The 17,056-nt window shown below is 47.1% G+C and overlaps 1 protein-coding gene across 1 annotated transcript in view; it reads left to right on the top strand.

Moving 5' to 3' along the window:
• Window positions 1–1,574: 1,574 nt before the first annotated feature.
• Window positions 1,575–17,056, top strand: part of LOC149365759 (dihydropyrimidinase-like) — a 45,652-nt gene continuing 30,170 nt past the window's right edge. The window contains exon 1 of the mRNA XM_089545790.1: window positions 1,575–1,872. Coding sequence (XP_089401916.1) covers window positions 1,870–1,872 — 3 coding nt within the window. The 5' untranslated portion in view covers window positions 1,575–1,869. The remainder of the gene's footprint in view (window positions 1,873–17,056) is intronic.

Here is a 17,056-nt window from a genome sequence, read left to right on the forward strand (position 1 = left end):
ATTACATGGAATTCTTTTTTTTTTCCGAAAGCAATAATTTAGTTGTTGTTAGCGTTTGAAAAGATGGCACATACCCACACTGGGGAATCGGCCAAGAGCCGGGAGGCAAAGGTTGCTATTCACCTGTACATAGTAAAGGCAAAAGAAAAGCACACGGGAGAGCAACACCGGGGGAGTCTACCACAATTAGGGCAGGGAATGAAAAAAGGTATCAGTTTGGTTTGAAGAGGGAGAGAGAGAAAGAGTGGAATGCACATCCAGCGCATGCGGCAGGTGCCAGCAGCAGCACTTTTGGTTCTTTACTGAGCGAGATGTAATTCCACTGTTCTTTTGTTTGTTTTTGTTTCTGCCCATAAGACCTGTCTGCCATTTTATTGCTTTTATTTGTTCGAACTTTATAACTTGATGTTATCTTTTTGGATTATGAAGCCCGCTCCCTGCTGTAAAATCTCGGCGCTGCAGGGTACTATATATATATATATATACGCACACGCTGGCACCTGCCGCATGCACTGGATGCGCATTCCATTGAATGATTGCTTCTAAAAAAAATTTTCATGTAATTAGTTTTGCACTTTATTTCGCGAATCTTGCTTCCAATATATATATATATATATATATATATATATATATATATATATATATATATATATATATATATATATACTGACGGTTTCGAACGGTGGACCGTCCTTCATCAGGTTTACACTTGAAGGACGATCCACCGTTCGAAAGCTTTGGTAAATAAACCTAGATAATCGTATCATGTGACCGTATCAATCTGTGTTTATATATGTATATATATATATATATACGAGCCTCTACTCACGGCTAGTTGACCTATATATATATATATATATATATATATATATATATATATATATATATATATATTTATATATATATATACGAGCCTCTACTCACGGCTAGTTGACCCCAAGCGTACCAAGTCAGTTTACTGTCGGTGATAACGTGGAATATTTTCTCTCGGCATGAGCTATCTTCATATTCGTTCAGACTCTTACTAAGACAAAGTCAAGAAGAGTTCCGTTCCTAAGACAAAGCTTTCAACCTAGCGTTATGTTAGTATAATGTTTGAATGATAACTATAAAACGTTTGAAATTCTAAATGTTACTGTAATTCCCAATCATGAGCAAAAAAGATTATAAATCTAATTTGGGCATTGTTTCCCAGAATTTTTTTCATGTTCACGGTAGTACTGTTTTTGAACTTTACAAAAAATTTTGCTTTTAAATATCGTGAGTGGTGCGTTTCATAAGTATCACGAAAAGCCAGCCAATTTCATAATCTGCTTACCACTATATGAGACACCCTTCACAGCTGGCCGAATAAACTTGGGGCCATAGTATCAATTATAAGGTGTGTGTATGAGCTGCATGCATTAATTGGGTTGTATTGTAGCACTGAACAAACGTGCGCAGCACGTACAGCAAATATGAAGCGAGTTGAAAGAGAAGGTTTCGGTTTCGTTTCTGATTTAGCGCATTTTCGCTGCTATTGACCGCGAACGAAAAGCGAACCGGCAACGCTGTGCAGCCGCACCCGGTGGCGAAGCCGACAGCGCAGGAGCACCCGCCCGGAAACGTTGCGCGCGCGCTCGTTGCCACCAGCGCCGCACTACCGCAGGCTTGGACGCGCCGGAGTTTTGACAGCCGCTGTTTTGCTAAATACTCTTTTCTCTCCCCGTGCGGTGAGCGCACCGAGTGAGCATATTCGCGCTTTGCCAAGAACGCCCTCTCATCGGAACGAGCGGGATCGGCTTGCAATCGGCATCGTCGCGGGATTTCTGAGTGCGGTTCGTTTCATTCTCCCAGTCCGGCCCGGCAAGAAGCGGCAGCGGCGACATCATGGTGAGTCCGGCCGAGAGGCCCCGTTCCCTTGACGGCGGTGCGGTGGCCCGCGCGGCTTCGCTCTGCGTCTCTGTCGCGTCGCCGACTGATCGAAGGCTACCGAGGGCGTTAACCTCTGCAGTGGTGGACCTTGGTGCGTAAAATCGACGCGCAGAACCGCACCCGGCCTCGCCGGCCGTTACGATGTCTCGTTGCCTTTTTTTTAATTTTTTTTCTCACGCTCCTCGTTGGCGGTTATCACAGATTTTGTTCGACTTGCTTGCGCGGTTAGAACATGAGCTGAAATAAAGACACTGAAGTTTGTTATTTTCTAATATGCTGCAACTCTCACGCGGAATTAGAAGCAACCCCCCCCCCCCTTCCCTCCCATTTCCAAAGAAAAAAAAATTTAAAAACGAGAAATTTTCCTTCATAAAACTACAGTGCCCCCCGTTTCTTGGACGAAGAGAGTTCAATAAATGTATTGCGCGGAAGTTTCATTCATTGAGCCCAGGGTTCCAGCGCACGCCAGCGCACACTACTGGCGAGAAATTATACGTAGCTGATGCGGCCTGCATGGACAGTTTCGCAGATCCGGGCACGTTGTTCTTACAGTGGACTAATACTGATGAACCGAAGGCGTGGGAATTGAAACATTTTTGAACAGCCTTTCCATCCACGCAGCTTCTGGAAATGGGACAAAACCGACCGATGTGACGGCCTCGAAACTTCTTACTGCCCGCAAAGCACATCCGAAAGTCACAAAAGCACTTGATTGGTAGCGGGTTAGTTTTTCAGAAATAGAAAGCTTTGCAAGTATAGCGCGACCACCAAGATCGCCGTGGTATTTCTGAAGTGTAGCTAATTATGACGTTGCTCATTTCGCTTCGAAACCGGCGTCGCGTGGGACGCGCAGTAATCTTTGTCGCGCAGCGTCAACACACTTCCCTTAATAGACACACGCGGTCCCATCCAGGGAGCACTGACCGAGCTGCACTATTAATAGCTTGCTCGGATGAAGTTAATTGCGCGGCTCATGTGGAGGCACCGGTTTGATCGCGTGGAAGGCTTTCATAAGGCGGGGCCCAACAAGCCTTATTGATCAGTGTCGACTACCTCGCCTGTCTGCCACACGGGTCGGTATACCTCGTGGGTGACTCAGCCGGTTCTATTGATTACATGCCTGCTACTGCGCTGGGCTTTCAAACTTTCGTCTACTAGACTTTGTGCCTCTGTTATCCGAGCACTGCACCGAAATTGAGCTGTTTGATCAAAGCGAAATGATTTGATTATTTGAATGCTTATTTTGTTTACGTGCAGTCATCTTTAGCCGGGAACTACAACTGCAGTTATAAGCCAGCGAATTCTTGATTTGTGCCAGTTGTCTCTTGGATAGCTATGTCACAACACGACCAACTAGCTCAGCGTAAAGTTGTGTTAATAGACCTAGACCGATGCTATGTGGGTCACTGCCACAGATGTTGTCTGCGAGCTGACTAGTGAATAAAAAGATAAAAGGCATGAGACGGACTGACACGAAAAAAAAAAAAAACCGCTTTCTGCTAACTAGAGCTTGGGCAAAGGTTCCCAGAAAGTTTCGACGCGGTTATTAATTATCTAAAAATGAAAAGAAAACATTCTAATGGAAAGGAAGGGCTGCAGAAAGCAAACATACGTATGTACGACGACGTTATCGTAGTGCCGTGCTTTCTTTTTGTGTGCGTGTGCGTGCGGTTTATATGCTTCGACAAAACAATCACCTGAGCGTGTCGGTATGAATGCTTCCTTGAAACACAGCGCATGTCATGTAGTACAAGAAATGCAAGATGACCGGTTTATATGCGGTGGTTAGTTGATCAGCGCACGAGGCATGCGATACTTGAATACGCCTTTCACACCCTTTTAGTGGCGCTCAAGTCAACGAAAGTAATAGTCGCTGAAATTGCTCTTGGACACCTGAATTCATAGCTCTGCTATGCTTGTTGTGGCTGTTCTGAGATCCCCCCCCCCCCCTCCCCCTTATAGATGTGCATAAAGTAAAAGAGAAACTGTTTGGTGACACGCATTGTGGTGTATACTGCTCTTTGTAGTACTTAAGAGCACTTATTCGAAGCATTTATAAGCATATCCTCTTGCAACACGCGGTGCAAACTGTGGCTCCTCTGATTTTCTTCAAACGTTTAGGATATCATAATCTGGATCCGAAAGCATATGATTGAAATATCTTTTGCTGCGCTCAGAGCTTTTGGCTGTGTTAGGAAACTTCTAACATCTAGACATTTGTGGAATTTTCGAAAAAGGGAAAAATTGGAGACTCCTCTTCGCGGTAATGTGTGCTTACAAGTGTGTTCGTTGCTGTTTAACGAGTGCTAATAAGTACCTAAAAGTGTTTTATCGGCCAGTTGAAATGCACGTGAATGTGCTTTTTTTTCTTTTTTTTTTTGCCGCCTCAAAAAACGTGTTCTTGGTTACCGAGCGCAAAAAAGACGAAGCCGCAGAGCAGAAGACGACACCACTACACAAGCGCTTGTGTCGTGTTGTCGTCGTCTGCTTTCCGTCTTCGTCTCATTTGCGCTCGTTTGTCATGAGTACGTACCAACTATCACAACTTCTCACGTTAAGACATGTCCTCACTAACTCACTTTTTAATAGTTCTTGAAGAGGGGGGAAGCGATACGAATTTGACCATATAGTACTAATCTGGTAATAACACAGCTAGGTTCCGTCGTCCAATATGCTGGACAAATTTTCCTTAGCCTGGTCTCGGGAGGGTATCATGGAAGGCAGAAGCTGCCAGTGAGTTTTTCTCCTAAACTCACAAACTGCTCCGAAAAAATGAGTCTTACTACGACGCATCTCGAAGCGTCGAACGTTAGAAATCCGCCCACACGAACCACGTGTGCGACCGAGAGCCGTTTGAAATCTTGCCACGTTTTCGGTTCTGCGTTGATGCCACGAGGTGCATGCGCTTGGCACGTTACCCCGCTTCGCGTCGGTTGAAAGGAAGCCGCTTTTTCTCTTTCTTTTTTAGTTTCTCGAGCCCGGCGAGCGTGTTATTTCTGGTTTACTTTCTGGCCTTGTGGAACCACCTAGGTATGCTCCTCGTGTGCCGTGGCATCCATACACGATTGCTCTCGCCTCGAACTCCTGCCCTCTCTCTTTTCGTTTGTTATCTTTTTTATATGTATATATTTGTTTGTGCTGCGGCTGCCATTGCGTGGGCCAGCGGGTCTCTTCCGTCTGCTGCTCGCAACCGCGCTTGAAGAAAACCGGTCCTCCCGCTCTTCGTCGGCTCTTCCTCCTCCTTTCTTCGTCGAGGGAGAGAAGGGTTCGGAGCAAAGGGGTGTCCACCGGCGGGTGACCATGCGGCGCGAAAATAATCTCTCCCCCTCGTGTCTGGAAGTTCGGGGCAGTCGGTAGACCACGCTTCCTATGGACAGCAACACAACTATAGATGTAAGTGCCTGAAAAAAACTTTCAGAGATTCAGAAAAAAAAAAAGAAAGGGAAAACCCCCCGACGTTTCCCGACGGAGTTTTCTGCACAGTATCACTTCACGGCGGACTGTAAAATGTGACATGATTGCGCTTTTTGAAGTCTTTTAAGCAGCTGGAGCGGTCCACTTGACGGCAAGGTCTTTGTAACAACCAACCGCCAACGTCAATCGCAGGTCGGCTACTGCGAATTCCCCCATGGCGTGCGTAATGTGAAAGAAAGTGGTAGCAGTTCGGTAATGTGCTTATGAAGCTGCAAAAAAGGCTCGCCGGAGAGCGCGTCGAACTTCAATGTGGTAAAAGGTGTACAACCAAGCATTTTCATACTGAGCAGTGGCAAGCCAGACAGACTCAGTGCTTTGTGTCGATTGTATTACATGCAGTATTTCGCCGTCTTCTCCTGAAAAGGCTTTACAGCATCTTTAATGTGGTGCAAAAAAAAATCTTTATTTATTTCTGAGTTACAAAATAAATGTGCTTAATGAAACTGTGCTTTCACTCTATCCCCCTGAGTTTCGTACATTCTAGGGAGGGGGGGGGGGGGGGGGGGGGGGTTAAACAGGGAAAAATATTTTTGTATGGGCTTTCAAAAATTTCTTTAAACTTTGCATCTGTAAGCACAACCACAGAGCAGGCTTGAATCGATTCATAAAGCCGATGTATCGAAGACAGATGACGACATCACCTTATTCAGTTGAATGTAACTGAGAGGCAAACATTAAAATGAGGTGATGCGGGTTCTGCGGTTCTCTCCCACGCACGGGTTGTGGTCGGTATAAAACAGGGAGACCGCTGTGGCATCAGTAGGGAAATGGCCGGCGTGACGTATGGAGGTTTGTCGGAGGTAGCCGCGATTCAGGCTAAACGGGGCAAGGCTTGCGTGAAAAGGTGTTGCTATTGGTTGATTATTGTATCGTGGGCTTGTCGCTACACTAGGCCCGAGCAGCGCTGTAAATTTCATTCCCCCCCCCCCCCCCCCCCCCCCCCCCCCCGACGAGCCCGTAGGCATCGCGTTAGGAGCGAGCCGGCGGCGAAGTCGTTACTCAGACTTATCGCGGCGACGGCTGTGATTGCGGCCGCTGCAGACGCCGTCGAGGTTGTTACGCAATCGCCTCCTCTGCGGAAGTTTTTCGAGGAAGGGTAGGAAATCTTTGCCGGTTCATTAGACGACATGCTAAGCCCCTGCAGTTGGCATTTAGGTACATATTGTAGGTTCACGATCCACCCTGCCAATTCAGTAACCCCTTCTTGCTTGTTAGTGCGGCCGGATCACATTCTGTATAGGAACACCACAGAATGTACTCTCACGATGAAAAAAAACGCGAACAGCGCGGCGCCTACGCGCTCCGCTGTTGGAATTTCTTTTGATGTCGCTTTTTACCTGGGTGGTAAGGAAAAGACGTTAGAATCGTACTATAGAATGCATCACGGACAACTCTAGCATCTTTTTGCTGCCACCGAAGTAAAAGCGTGTTTAAAAGAAATGCGAACAGCGGAGCGCCTTGGTTCCGCTCTGTTCGCGTTTCTTTCCATCGTGATAGTACACGCCTACTATATCTTCCAATGTAGCATCAGTGTCGGCGGAAACCGCGTATAGGAAAACATTACCGCACAAAAGAACACAAAGGGATTAGCTTATGCAGAAGAGATACACGGAAGGTCTATTAACACTTCCACGCAGCTGTATTTGCGCCATCAAAGAGAAAATCAAACCCACTTTATAGTCAGCCTGCTTCAAATGAAATATTTTATTTGCTGCTCTTGTTTCAACTTTCTTGATAGCATTTCATTCGACGCTGATTGTACATATCACACATGTGATTAGCACCTGATATTAACAGCAACTCTGCAAGCCATTTTTCAAAGTCTGTACGCAAACGTCGGTGTCATGTTATGCAATGAACATACACAAGCGTTACACTGCTGCTTAGGCCCTAAATTGCACATTTTTTGAACAGTAAGCGTACCAGAAGTGCTCAAACAAACGATTTTTGTACTCAGTACAGTACCCTTGGACCTCTGAAAGTAATCAAGTAGAGAATGCATAGAAATATGCTTGGAAGAAAGTCGACGAAAAAAAAAACCGTGAATGCTACGGCTTAATTACTGCTTCGGCAGCTGCCGCCGCGGTAGCTCAATGGTCATGGTGCTCAGCCGATCGCGGCCGTTGAATTCCGATGGAGGCGAAATTCTAGAGGCCCGTGTACTGTGCGATGTCAGTGCACGTTAAAGAACCCCAGGTGGTAGAAATTTCCAGAGCCCTTCACTACGGCGTCTCTCATAGCCTGATGTCGCTTTGGGACGTTAAACCCTATAAACCAAACCCAACCAAACCTGCTTCGGCAGCTGTGGTTGACTTGAAAACACTGCGGCGTATTTCTCTGGAAGGATAAGTGAAAATGGAGGACGAAAGAACTCGCTACCGGTTTAGATGAGGGGCACCTTTTCAAGTGCCGTCATTGATAACCGTATTGGGTTCATCGTAGTAAAGCCAACTTTTGACCTTTTTTATTGCTGTTACCCCCAGGACGACTGACCTCGAGGCGATCTTGAGACTCCGTTTGCACCACCGCAGCAACTGTTTCACTATCAGATTTCATGGCTGTCAGTAGCCGACCTGTATTCGGCGACCTCTTATCCTCGCTCCGTGGAAACGAACGCTACTCAGGGCGCGCTAGATAACGATGGCTAGATAACGATCTTATTTTATTTATTGGGGTTTAACGTCCCAAATCGACTCAGGCTCTGAGAGACGCCGTAGTGAAGGGCTCCGGAAATTTTGACCACCTGGCGTTCTTTAACGTGCACTGACGTCGCTCAGTACACGGGCCTCTAAAATTTTGCCTCCATCGAAATTCGGCCGCCGCGGCCGGGATCGAGCCCGCGTCTTTCGGGCCAGCAGTCGAGCGACGTAACCACTGTGCCACCGCGGCGGGTGGCGGCGGCTAATTAGTTTTTAATTTTTAAATTCATTTTAAATCTGCTCCCGCCTCTTGGCGATACCATCTTGTGCGTCGACTGTCCGAGCGGTCTGGGAATCGTTGCGAGGTCGCGAAGGGAACCCGAGACGGCTTCCAAGGACGCAAGCGTGGCAAGACTCGGTCGTCGGAAGCCACGTCGCGAAGGGAGGGAGGCGTTGATCGAGACGCGCATTGGTCGGAGACAGCTTCAGCGAGTTGAGAAAACAATGGACACTACGGTGGACCCAGTACCTCCTCACTTATTGAAGTCCTGTGCCGTTATCGTCGCTCGCTGTGTCATTCGCTATCCTGTGCTTTATATATGACGTGCGGGTGGCCTGACGAGGAAATGAAACTTTCACATGTGTGAGCTGGTGTTGACATACAGCTTGCTTTCTGTTCGTGCGGGTAAGTTGATACTCAACATCAGGGGTGGACTGAACATCAAGGCCAGCTGCTCTAGAAAAACATCTTCAGACAGTCTGTTGATTCTCTATAGACCTTTATCTGTAAAGTTTATAGACATTCTATAAACAAATCCTGTCGACAATCTATAGGAAAGCTAAAAATTTGTGGTCATAAACCTAGACAGTGCATAGACTGGGAGTAAACGAAATGAAAAAATTGCGAGGACACTTTGGCAACTAACTTGAGAGGCGAAAGCCGAGGACACTATGCCGTGACGACTTCCGGTGGATGTGACTTCACACAGTTCCCATGGCTATATTGATACCCAAATTATACGTCTTTCGGGGCACTTAAGTGTTAAATACGCTTAATTACACATTTTTCCATCTAATTTGACACAAATCCGACATTTTTTCCGACCATTCTGTGACAATTTTCACTATGCGGTGACGACTTCCGGTGGATGTGACGTCACACCGTTTCCGTGGCTATATCGACGTCCGCGCTATTTTGACGCAATTTCGACATCTTTGCTTATAATTAATTAACTCATTAATCTACAGTCATCAAACTTGGCTTCGGGGTTCATTTTTTTCCTCTCTATCTGAAGCAACCCTTGCTTTTCTTCTATCTTTTTTGTTTCCCGAGTTAAACGCGTGTGGCACGCTTTGTTAACGGACGACAGTATGAGCCATTAAATGCTTTCGCCTTAATATCTATAGGAAGGCAGTGCAATCTGTAAGAAGTCTATAGACAGTCCATAGCCCAATTTTATAAGGTCAAGTCTAAGCTGCTCTTGGGCAGTTGAGCCGAAAATTTAATCAGTGAAGATACTGACGAACCTGATGAATATGGAAGCGAACAATAATTACCAAGTGGGAGGCATATGGGGAAAAAACGCTGCCAATTTTTTCGTCGCACATATCTGATCGAACCGCGCGGTGTACAAAACGGATACAGTTCGAATCAAACGCACTTTAATGAGCCGTTCGGAAAGACGCTCATGGCCAGATTGGGAGGAGCATAAAAATTGTTTTGTCTATGCCACATCCAACCACGGAATGTCATTTTCCGACAACCTTCACAGTGCTATAGACGGACTGCTTTATTCCGCGTTTCAGGACTGTTTTTTTTCGTTCCTGCCCTTTAACTACTAGAAGGAGCCATATAGACTTGCTCTCCTTCATCGCTAGGCTGGACTTCTGGGTGGTCGAAGCCGGACGTAAACAAGCGGGACATTCAGCAGCGTCATGCTTAACGCCGCTCACTGGGCGATAAGATTTGCGGCCTCAAGACGTTTCGCAAACAAATATAGAGAATGCCGCGAGCAGGAGCTTTTCGACTCCGCGACCGTTGCGAACTGACCGTAATTGCCGGTCGTGCGCCCTTCGCGACTCGCCAGTGAGCGTTGTAAAGCGGGAGGAGCCAACGGACGTTTCATTTCCTTCAGAATAATATGTCCAGCAAAATATCTATAAAAGAAAAAGACGTTACAGGGCTACCGCGGCGTGTTACTGCAATAGCATTAAACGCCTCATCGAGAACAAAGGGTGTCAGTCGTAAAATTCGCCCATTGGCTGCATGAAATTGACGTCACCAAACCGGAGGTGACGTCATCTCCGCCGAAGACATCACGGCCTCAAATGCGATCCTATTGCCAACACATAATGCAATTACGTATCCCTGTGATTTTTTTTTTTTCCCGCAGCGCATTTTACTGAAACTTTCAGAGTAGCTACTCCGGGGTCTTCTGATCCTTTCGGCTGAATTTCGCAGCAGGGCGGCGTTTTGTCACGGCGCAAGTTAATCTTTAAAAATTTTCCGTTTTGTGTCCTCAATCGGGGCGATTTTTCGACGGGCAATCTTGTGTGCGTGACATCACAAAATTTTTGTCTTTCAATGTTCGCTCTGCATTTGCTGAATTAAAGAAAAAAATTCGAGCTTGTTTTTCGTCATTTCCTACAAGTAATGATCGAAGCTGTCATTTACAGTCGCCAGTTTAACCAAACTACGCGCACACGAGAGGCTTTTTGACTATCCGTGACGTCATACCTTGGTGAAAACTTTTTTGCTTGTTTACTTCTTTGACCTTTTGTGTTTGGTTTTCTTGTTACTCTAAAAAGCTATTCTTCGAAACTAATGGGAGTTATTTAAATATAATGTATTTGTCATAAATTTTTTAGTAGTCTTATATCGAGAAGGCAAATCCTCAAACCAACCCATTGCCTTTCCTGGTAAATCCATCCGAGCGTGGTTTATCGTCGGCGTGTGGCTGCAGTCGCATGTCAGCAGTCTTCCTTTCTGTAAACAGCCAAATTCTGCAACGAGTTTCCCTCCAAAATCGATCCCGGTTTATGTCCACCATCGAAGGCAACCATGACCGTTCATAATTATGTTGACAGTCAGTTTTCAAATCCCACCTTTTACTTAATGCGCCATGACGGTGCCTTCGAGGTAAATTAGCTGATTAAATACCCAATGTGCACTGAAGCTACCTTATATGTCCTGGGGACGTGTGGGACGTCCTGTGGACACTCTATGAACGTCCAGTGGAGTTACATTGTGCATTGGGTAATGCGAAAGTCGACTCGAAATGTTCGAAAATCGCCCAGAGTTGCCTTTTAGTAAAGGCTGCAAAGACTCACTAGAACCCGTTCTCTTTGGAAAACATCGAATCCGCGGCCTTTGATAAGATTGTAAACTATGTTGGCTCAGGTCGAGGTTGCGACGGCCAAAGAAGTGATCCTGGAAGCCGCCATTGCAGTCCGATACACAGACAGCAGCGTAATGACGTACGTCAAGGGACGAAGCCCCGGCCGCCAAACGAGTCCAGCACGAACGGGAGAGGAGCCCACGCCGAAGCGGGAACTGAAACCAATGCAGCGTGCCGGAGAGAGAGCGCCAGGCGTGTCCGGGGCTTCCGAGGTGCCTTTGTCCGCCAGCCAGCGCATCACCGCAGCGGGAACGCTTTCTGTGTTCGGTGCGGTCCTCGCTGCGACGAACGATTCAGCAAAGACGGCCGCTTCTGCTGCGCGAGTTGGAGCGTGACCCTGGAACCGACCTCGCGTCGTCACCCACTGTGGCGCGCGTCGATATTAGTATTAATAGCGGTAGCTCGTAGTGCGACGTCTTGGTGAAACACGGCCAGTGGTAGTAAAGTGCAGTTAGTTTCGGATGGATGGATGGATAGGAGCGCCCCATTTGAAACGGGGTGGTGGCAATTGCCACCATGCTCAGCTTTTCTTTATTATTTTTTTGTTTACTGTGTTGGCAATTCTCATTAAGATTCGCCATCATCTTTACCTACGGTTTCCTACAATTCTAACCTTATGCCACATCTCTGCTTTTCAGCCACCAAACCTCCAATCGCTTTTTGCTAACTTCCACTGCAGATTTATTTACATGACCATTGTTATCTTTGAACCCTAGGGCCTCAGGAAGAGGTGACTGTGCCTGCATCGACATCCGGATGGATACCCTCACATTTGAGTATGAGGTGTTCAATTGTTTCTACAGATCTACCACACGCAGCACAGGTGTCATCTTCGTTAAATTGCCTTTTGTAGCTGCGCGTTCTAAGACACCCTGACCTAGCTTCAAAGAGTAGGGCACTGCCTCTTGAGTTATCATAGAAAAATTCTTTCCTGATGTGCCTTTTCCAGTATCGATATAGTTCTACACTGTGCTTCTTTTCCACGGAATTAATACAATTTTTAACTTCCGCGTTTTTTACCTCTCGTTTAATGCTCTTTCTTTCTCCGTCCTCGTGTCCGGCATACTTACTGGTTAGTTTATTAGTTCTTTTCCGCCACTGTGAGTCAACGCTCTTTCTGTATAAGTATTTAAATACCTTAGCTGCCCACCTGTTATCGTTCAATTTCCTCAGGCGTTCTTCATATAGTATTTTACTAGGTTTCGACTACTTCAGCGCCCCTGGTGGCTGGAGGGGAAAACTGATACTTATAAATTAATAATTCCCGCTCATGCGCGCAAAGTGGGATGCTGCATGGGGTGGCGGAATTGCCTGAGGCACCAGGAATCGGCGCTGCTCTGTTCTCGCTGGTAATCGGAATCCTGCTCGGGGATGAGTTTTTTTTTTTCACGGCACCGTTGTCATGACAACAATACGACGCTCTTGTTGGTTTCTTTGGTGCGCACCTGACATTCGCAGACTCGCGCGAACTTGAGTTTGCGCATGCGCAACGTTGCGGTTCAGCAATTTCCGGTTTCGCCTTCCGGCTGGTGTGGAAGCTTATTAAACCGCAAATTTTTGTTCCAAATATTTGAAAATGCAGTCCAAAAGGTAACACTCATCCGCACAGGATTAATTGGCTTTCGCGCCAATAATCCTAGGGACAGAAAAAAAAAGGTGTGAAAAGTATATTTCGATAATGTTTAAACGCCGCTTTCGGCTCAAAAGCACCTGAGAATGCTACCTAAAAGGGAATTTGTCCACAGATATAAACGATAAATGGTTTTCGTGTTGTGAACGCTTCGTCCAAAAAAAAGGAAGAAAAGTGTTGAGCGAAAAAGCAAGTTCGAACCATGGTCCTACACGCTTCGAAAATGCAGCGCTAATCCATTACGCTCCATGAGCTACGGTAACAGCGGTTTTTAATTTTTGTCTTGTTCTCAAAAGTATTGCCTCATATTCGGGCATGCGTAGAGCAGCACATCGCACGTTGGCGAATGTCTTGTCTCCGGGCCGCTCTGGGAAAACTTTTCTTTGACGTCAGCATTTGGCTGGGCAGTGGTATGTACAGGAATTTTCCTACTCTAGACACGGCGTCCCAGCCCCACATCATCAAATCTGTACGCTCTTTCAGACTGCGCGCGCTCCAAAAGTGAAAAAAAACAAAACAAAAACAAAATAGAGTAGAAGTAAAAGGCTCCTTGCATAGAAATGCGCTCGCCTTCTCCTCTCTACTAGCCGTCTCACTATCGCCCGTTCTTTCTCGCAGCCACGTGCATGACCTTGTGATTCCGCTCTGTCAGGAAATACGCGCGTTCGCCTCTTCTTTCTATTTCCGTACCAGCGCCTCAGCAAGCGTGATAACTGCCGCGCTAGCCGCTGGCTCAGTTCGCGCCACATATCTGCCCAGGCCACGCGATGTTCGCACGCCGAGTAACGGCAATGGCGACCGGAACACTAAAAGCAGAATGGGAGACGGGACACAGCGGCGCGAGAGCAAAGACTAATATCAGTACAAACCAATGCATCTACGATTTTTCAGTGAAACGTTTCCTGTAGCAACATCCCTCACAATCATGCATTGGTATCGTATCTCAAGTACTCCTCTGCAATCCACCTTTCCTTCTTTCTTTCTTTCTTTCTTTCTTTCTTTCTTTCTTTCTTTCTTTCTTTCTTTCTTTCTTTCTTTCTTTCTTTCTTTCTTTCTTTCCTTCTTTCTTTCCTCATTTCCTTCTTTCTTTCTTTCCTCATTTCCTTCTTTCTTTCTTTCCTCATTTCCTTCTTTCTTTCTTTCTTTGAACATCATCTCTCTAAAATCATATACAATGCGCCCAGTCGTCGGAAGCACAGTTACTCTGAATGTCCTGAGTAATTTTTTTTCGCCGGTGATTAGCGGCTGAATTTCGATGAAGGCGAAATTCTAGAGGCCCGTGTACTGTGCGATGTCAGTGCACGTGAAAGATCCCTAGGTGGTCGAAATTTCCGGAGCCCTTCACTACGGCGTCCCTCATAGCCTGAGTTGCTTCGGGACGTTAAACCCGAATAAACCAATAATTTTTTTTCCCCTTGGCGACACTGCACCCGCTTCTTCAGCATTCCGCGTGCAAGTGGTTATCCTGAACATGTGCACTGAGTTAAGGTTCAGCCCATTCTCTCGCCTCGGTATGAACCTTTCTGGACTTGTGCTTGCTTATCCTTATTCCGGAAGGAGCGGAGAAACCGCTTTCGTTTGGGAGACCGACTGGATACGCACGACCTTGCACTTGCAGCATATGCTGTTTTCCTTGGGCTGAGCCACGATCCTGCAATTTTGTCACCAAACCTGCGGCGTCTTCGACTGGGCAATATACGTTTCCCTTCCCTCCGTGTCTTCTCTGTTACTCTGAAGTACCATCGGTTGCGCGCCAAATTTCAACCAAAATATGTTCGCTGAATTCGAACTGAACGGTTTCTATCATTAGGTCCGGCGGCCAGTGGTCCCTTTCATAAGTGTGCCGTTTTGCTAGACATTACATTACGGACGCCCCATCACCATCGTCATCATCATCTTCTTCAGGCTGACTACGTCTATTGCAGAACAAATGCTGCTTCCGGTGACTTCCGATTGATCATGCCCTGCGCTACCTGCGGCCACCTCATCACCTCGAAACGTCCTAAACTTATCCGCCCCTTCCTACGTTACCCACTACGTTTCCCTAGAGACCACCAATCTGGCTGAGCTAGGAAGAAGCACAGCAGACTTCGAAGATATCTTCGATAGAAGATATGGGTTTCAATGGAACATCGGGTCCGACAGCTGCGCCTAGACGAGTCGGGCGACAGCAATTTCAACCGAGACGATGGTACAACCGAGACCTGTCTTTCCGCGAGTCGCTAGGATTGCGAGTCGTGGAAGTGGTCGACATCCTGCGACTGCCCGCGGGAATAGCGAGTGCTACCTGCGTTGTCGGCTTTGCTGCACGCTATTGGCCGGCGCTGCGCGGTGGCGCCATCGTGCGGGACTTTCGGGGCTTCCGCGCATTGCCCGGAGTGCAGAACGTGACACCGCCGTTAGTTCGAGATGGCCTCGGCGTGCCCGTGATTCGTCTACATTGGCCGCGCCAGCAACGGACGCGTGTCGGTCTGGCTTTATGGACCCGCGCTCGTGACGTCACGATGTGGTCATGAGCGGAATCGCTGCGCAGCCCTTGTAAGCGCCGTAGTTCGAGTAAGGTTCCTGAGGCCCTGTATTCCCTCTTTTGAGTGTTTTTACTGCAGAAGACAGCTGTATCAACCGTCGTTTCTCCAGTGTGCATTGGTATCTAACGACGCGCGAGGGGAAAACACGATTAAGGCGGTGGCTGCGAGAGAGAGAGTGCGCGAACGATCTTCGTCCGCCTTCCGTGCAGCGTTACTTGAGCGTTCCCACAAACTTTTACAACGCAGCATCTTAATCCGTGCTGCGGAAAGCAAAGAAAGCAGGCGGCCCGAGCCTGGGCGCTGGTCCTGTCGTGTTTGTCTCTTTTGTCCACGTCTTTTGCGCCGTTTTCCTGTTGAATCATGAACCAACTAGCCCAAACTAGAGTTCTTCTTGAGCATATTTCTCAGACTTTTTCGTCCAAAGAATGAGATTAATCTTAATTTTCCTATGCAAAATTTCTCGCTTGTGGCCATGCGACCACCCCCCTTTAAAAAATCCGCCCTCCTGTGATACCCTTCATACTCTTTTACAACGTACCGTACCGCACTATACCATACCATATACTGTACAGTGCTATACCAGTTACTAGTCTAGCGTTGTCCTGTGTCTTTTCTCTAGTGCTCGTTTTTATCGCTTGTTTCACTCTGTGTGACGTATACCCAACTAGCCCGAATCGCTACTCCGTCATAACGCCACCAAAGACTTAAAACGCTCAGGAAACCCCCGGAATCAACCGAGAACGTCCAACGTTCGTTGTGTGGTTAGGGGTTTTCGCTACTTCGAGAGTAGTTTAGCGCTTTTCTTTATCTATATCACGATTGCTTCCACACTTCTGATACAACCTGATTGCATTTGTTTCTGTTCGTTTTGTTTTGTGCTGTCTTACACTTGCCAGTATTGTGTATTTGTTTCTTAGTTGTGGGTGAGGTCGTCTCCTGTGCTCTCTTTATAATTCTTTCAACGAGCTCGCTTGCGGATGACTTAAAAACGCCTTTTCAGGTTCGTAACTCTTTACTCTTCCCTTGTCACACTACTGTCTGAATTTTATGGCTGCGTTTAAGTCTATGGCATTTCTTATTTTCCTTATCGACTCTTGGTCGTGTTACTGTTTCGCTTCAATAGCCAATGCCTGTAAGGTTCTTTGAAGGATAACTGAGAGCATCTGCCAACTTTTCGTCCGCTACGTTCAGCCCTTCAAGAGAAACTACGCGATGTATGCGCGTCTCCTTCCTTCAATAAAGAAGGGGAACGAGGGGGGGGGGGGGGGGGGGGGGGGTGAACGAGGAAGTGCTTTTGCCGCCGACGAAGGAAGAGGGAAGGAAACGCCCTCAACGAGTGATTCAAGGCCCCGCCTAAAGCGCGGGAACGCCTGGGTGTGTCGTGCGCGATCGCACCGAGTACGATTTGCAAAACAAAACGCCGGCGGGGACCGCATCGCGGTTTAGTAACGGTACTGAGGACAACTCCATTCA

This window comes from Amblyomma mixtum, chromosome 1 (assembly GCF_055824585.1).
Source record: "Amblyomma mixtum isolate Tamu chromosome 1, ASM5582458v1, whole genome shotgun sequence".
Lineage (NCBI taxonomy): Eukaryota > Metazoa > Arthropoda > Arachnida > Ixodida > Ixodidae > Amblyomma > Amblyomma mixtum.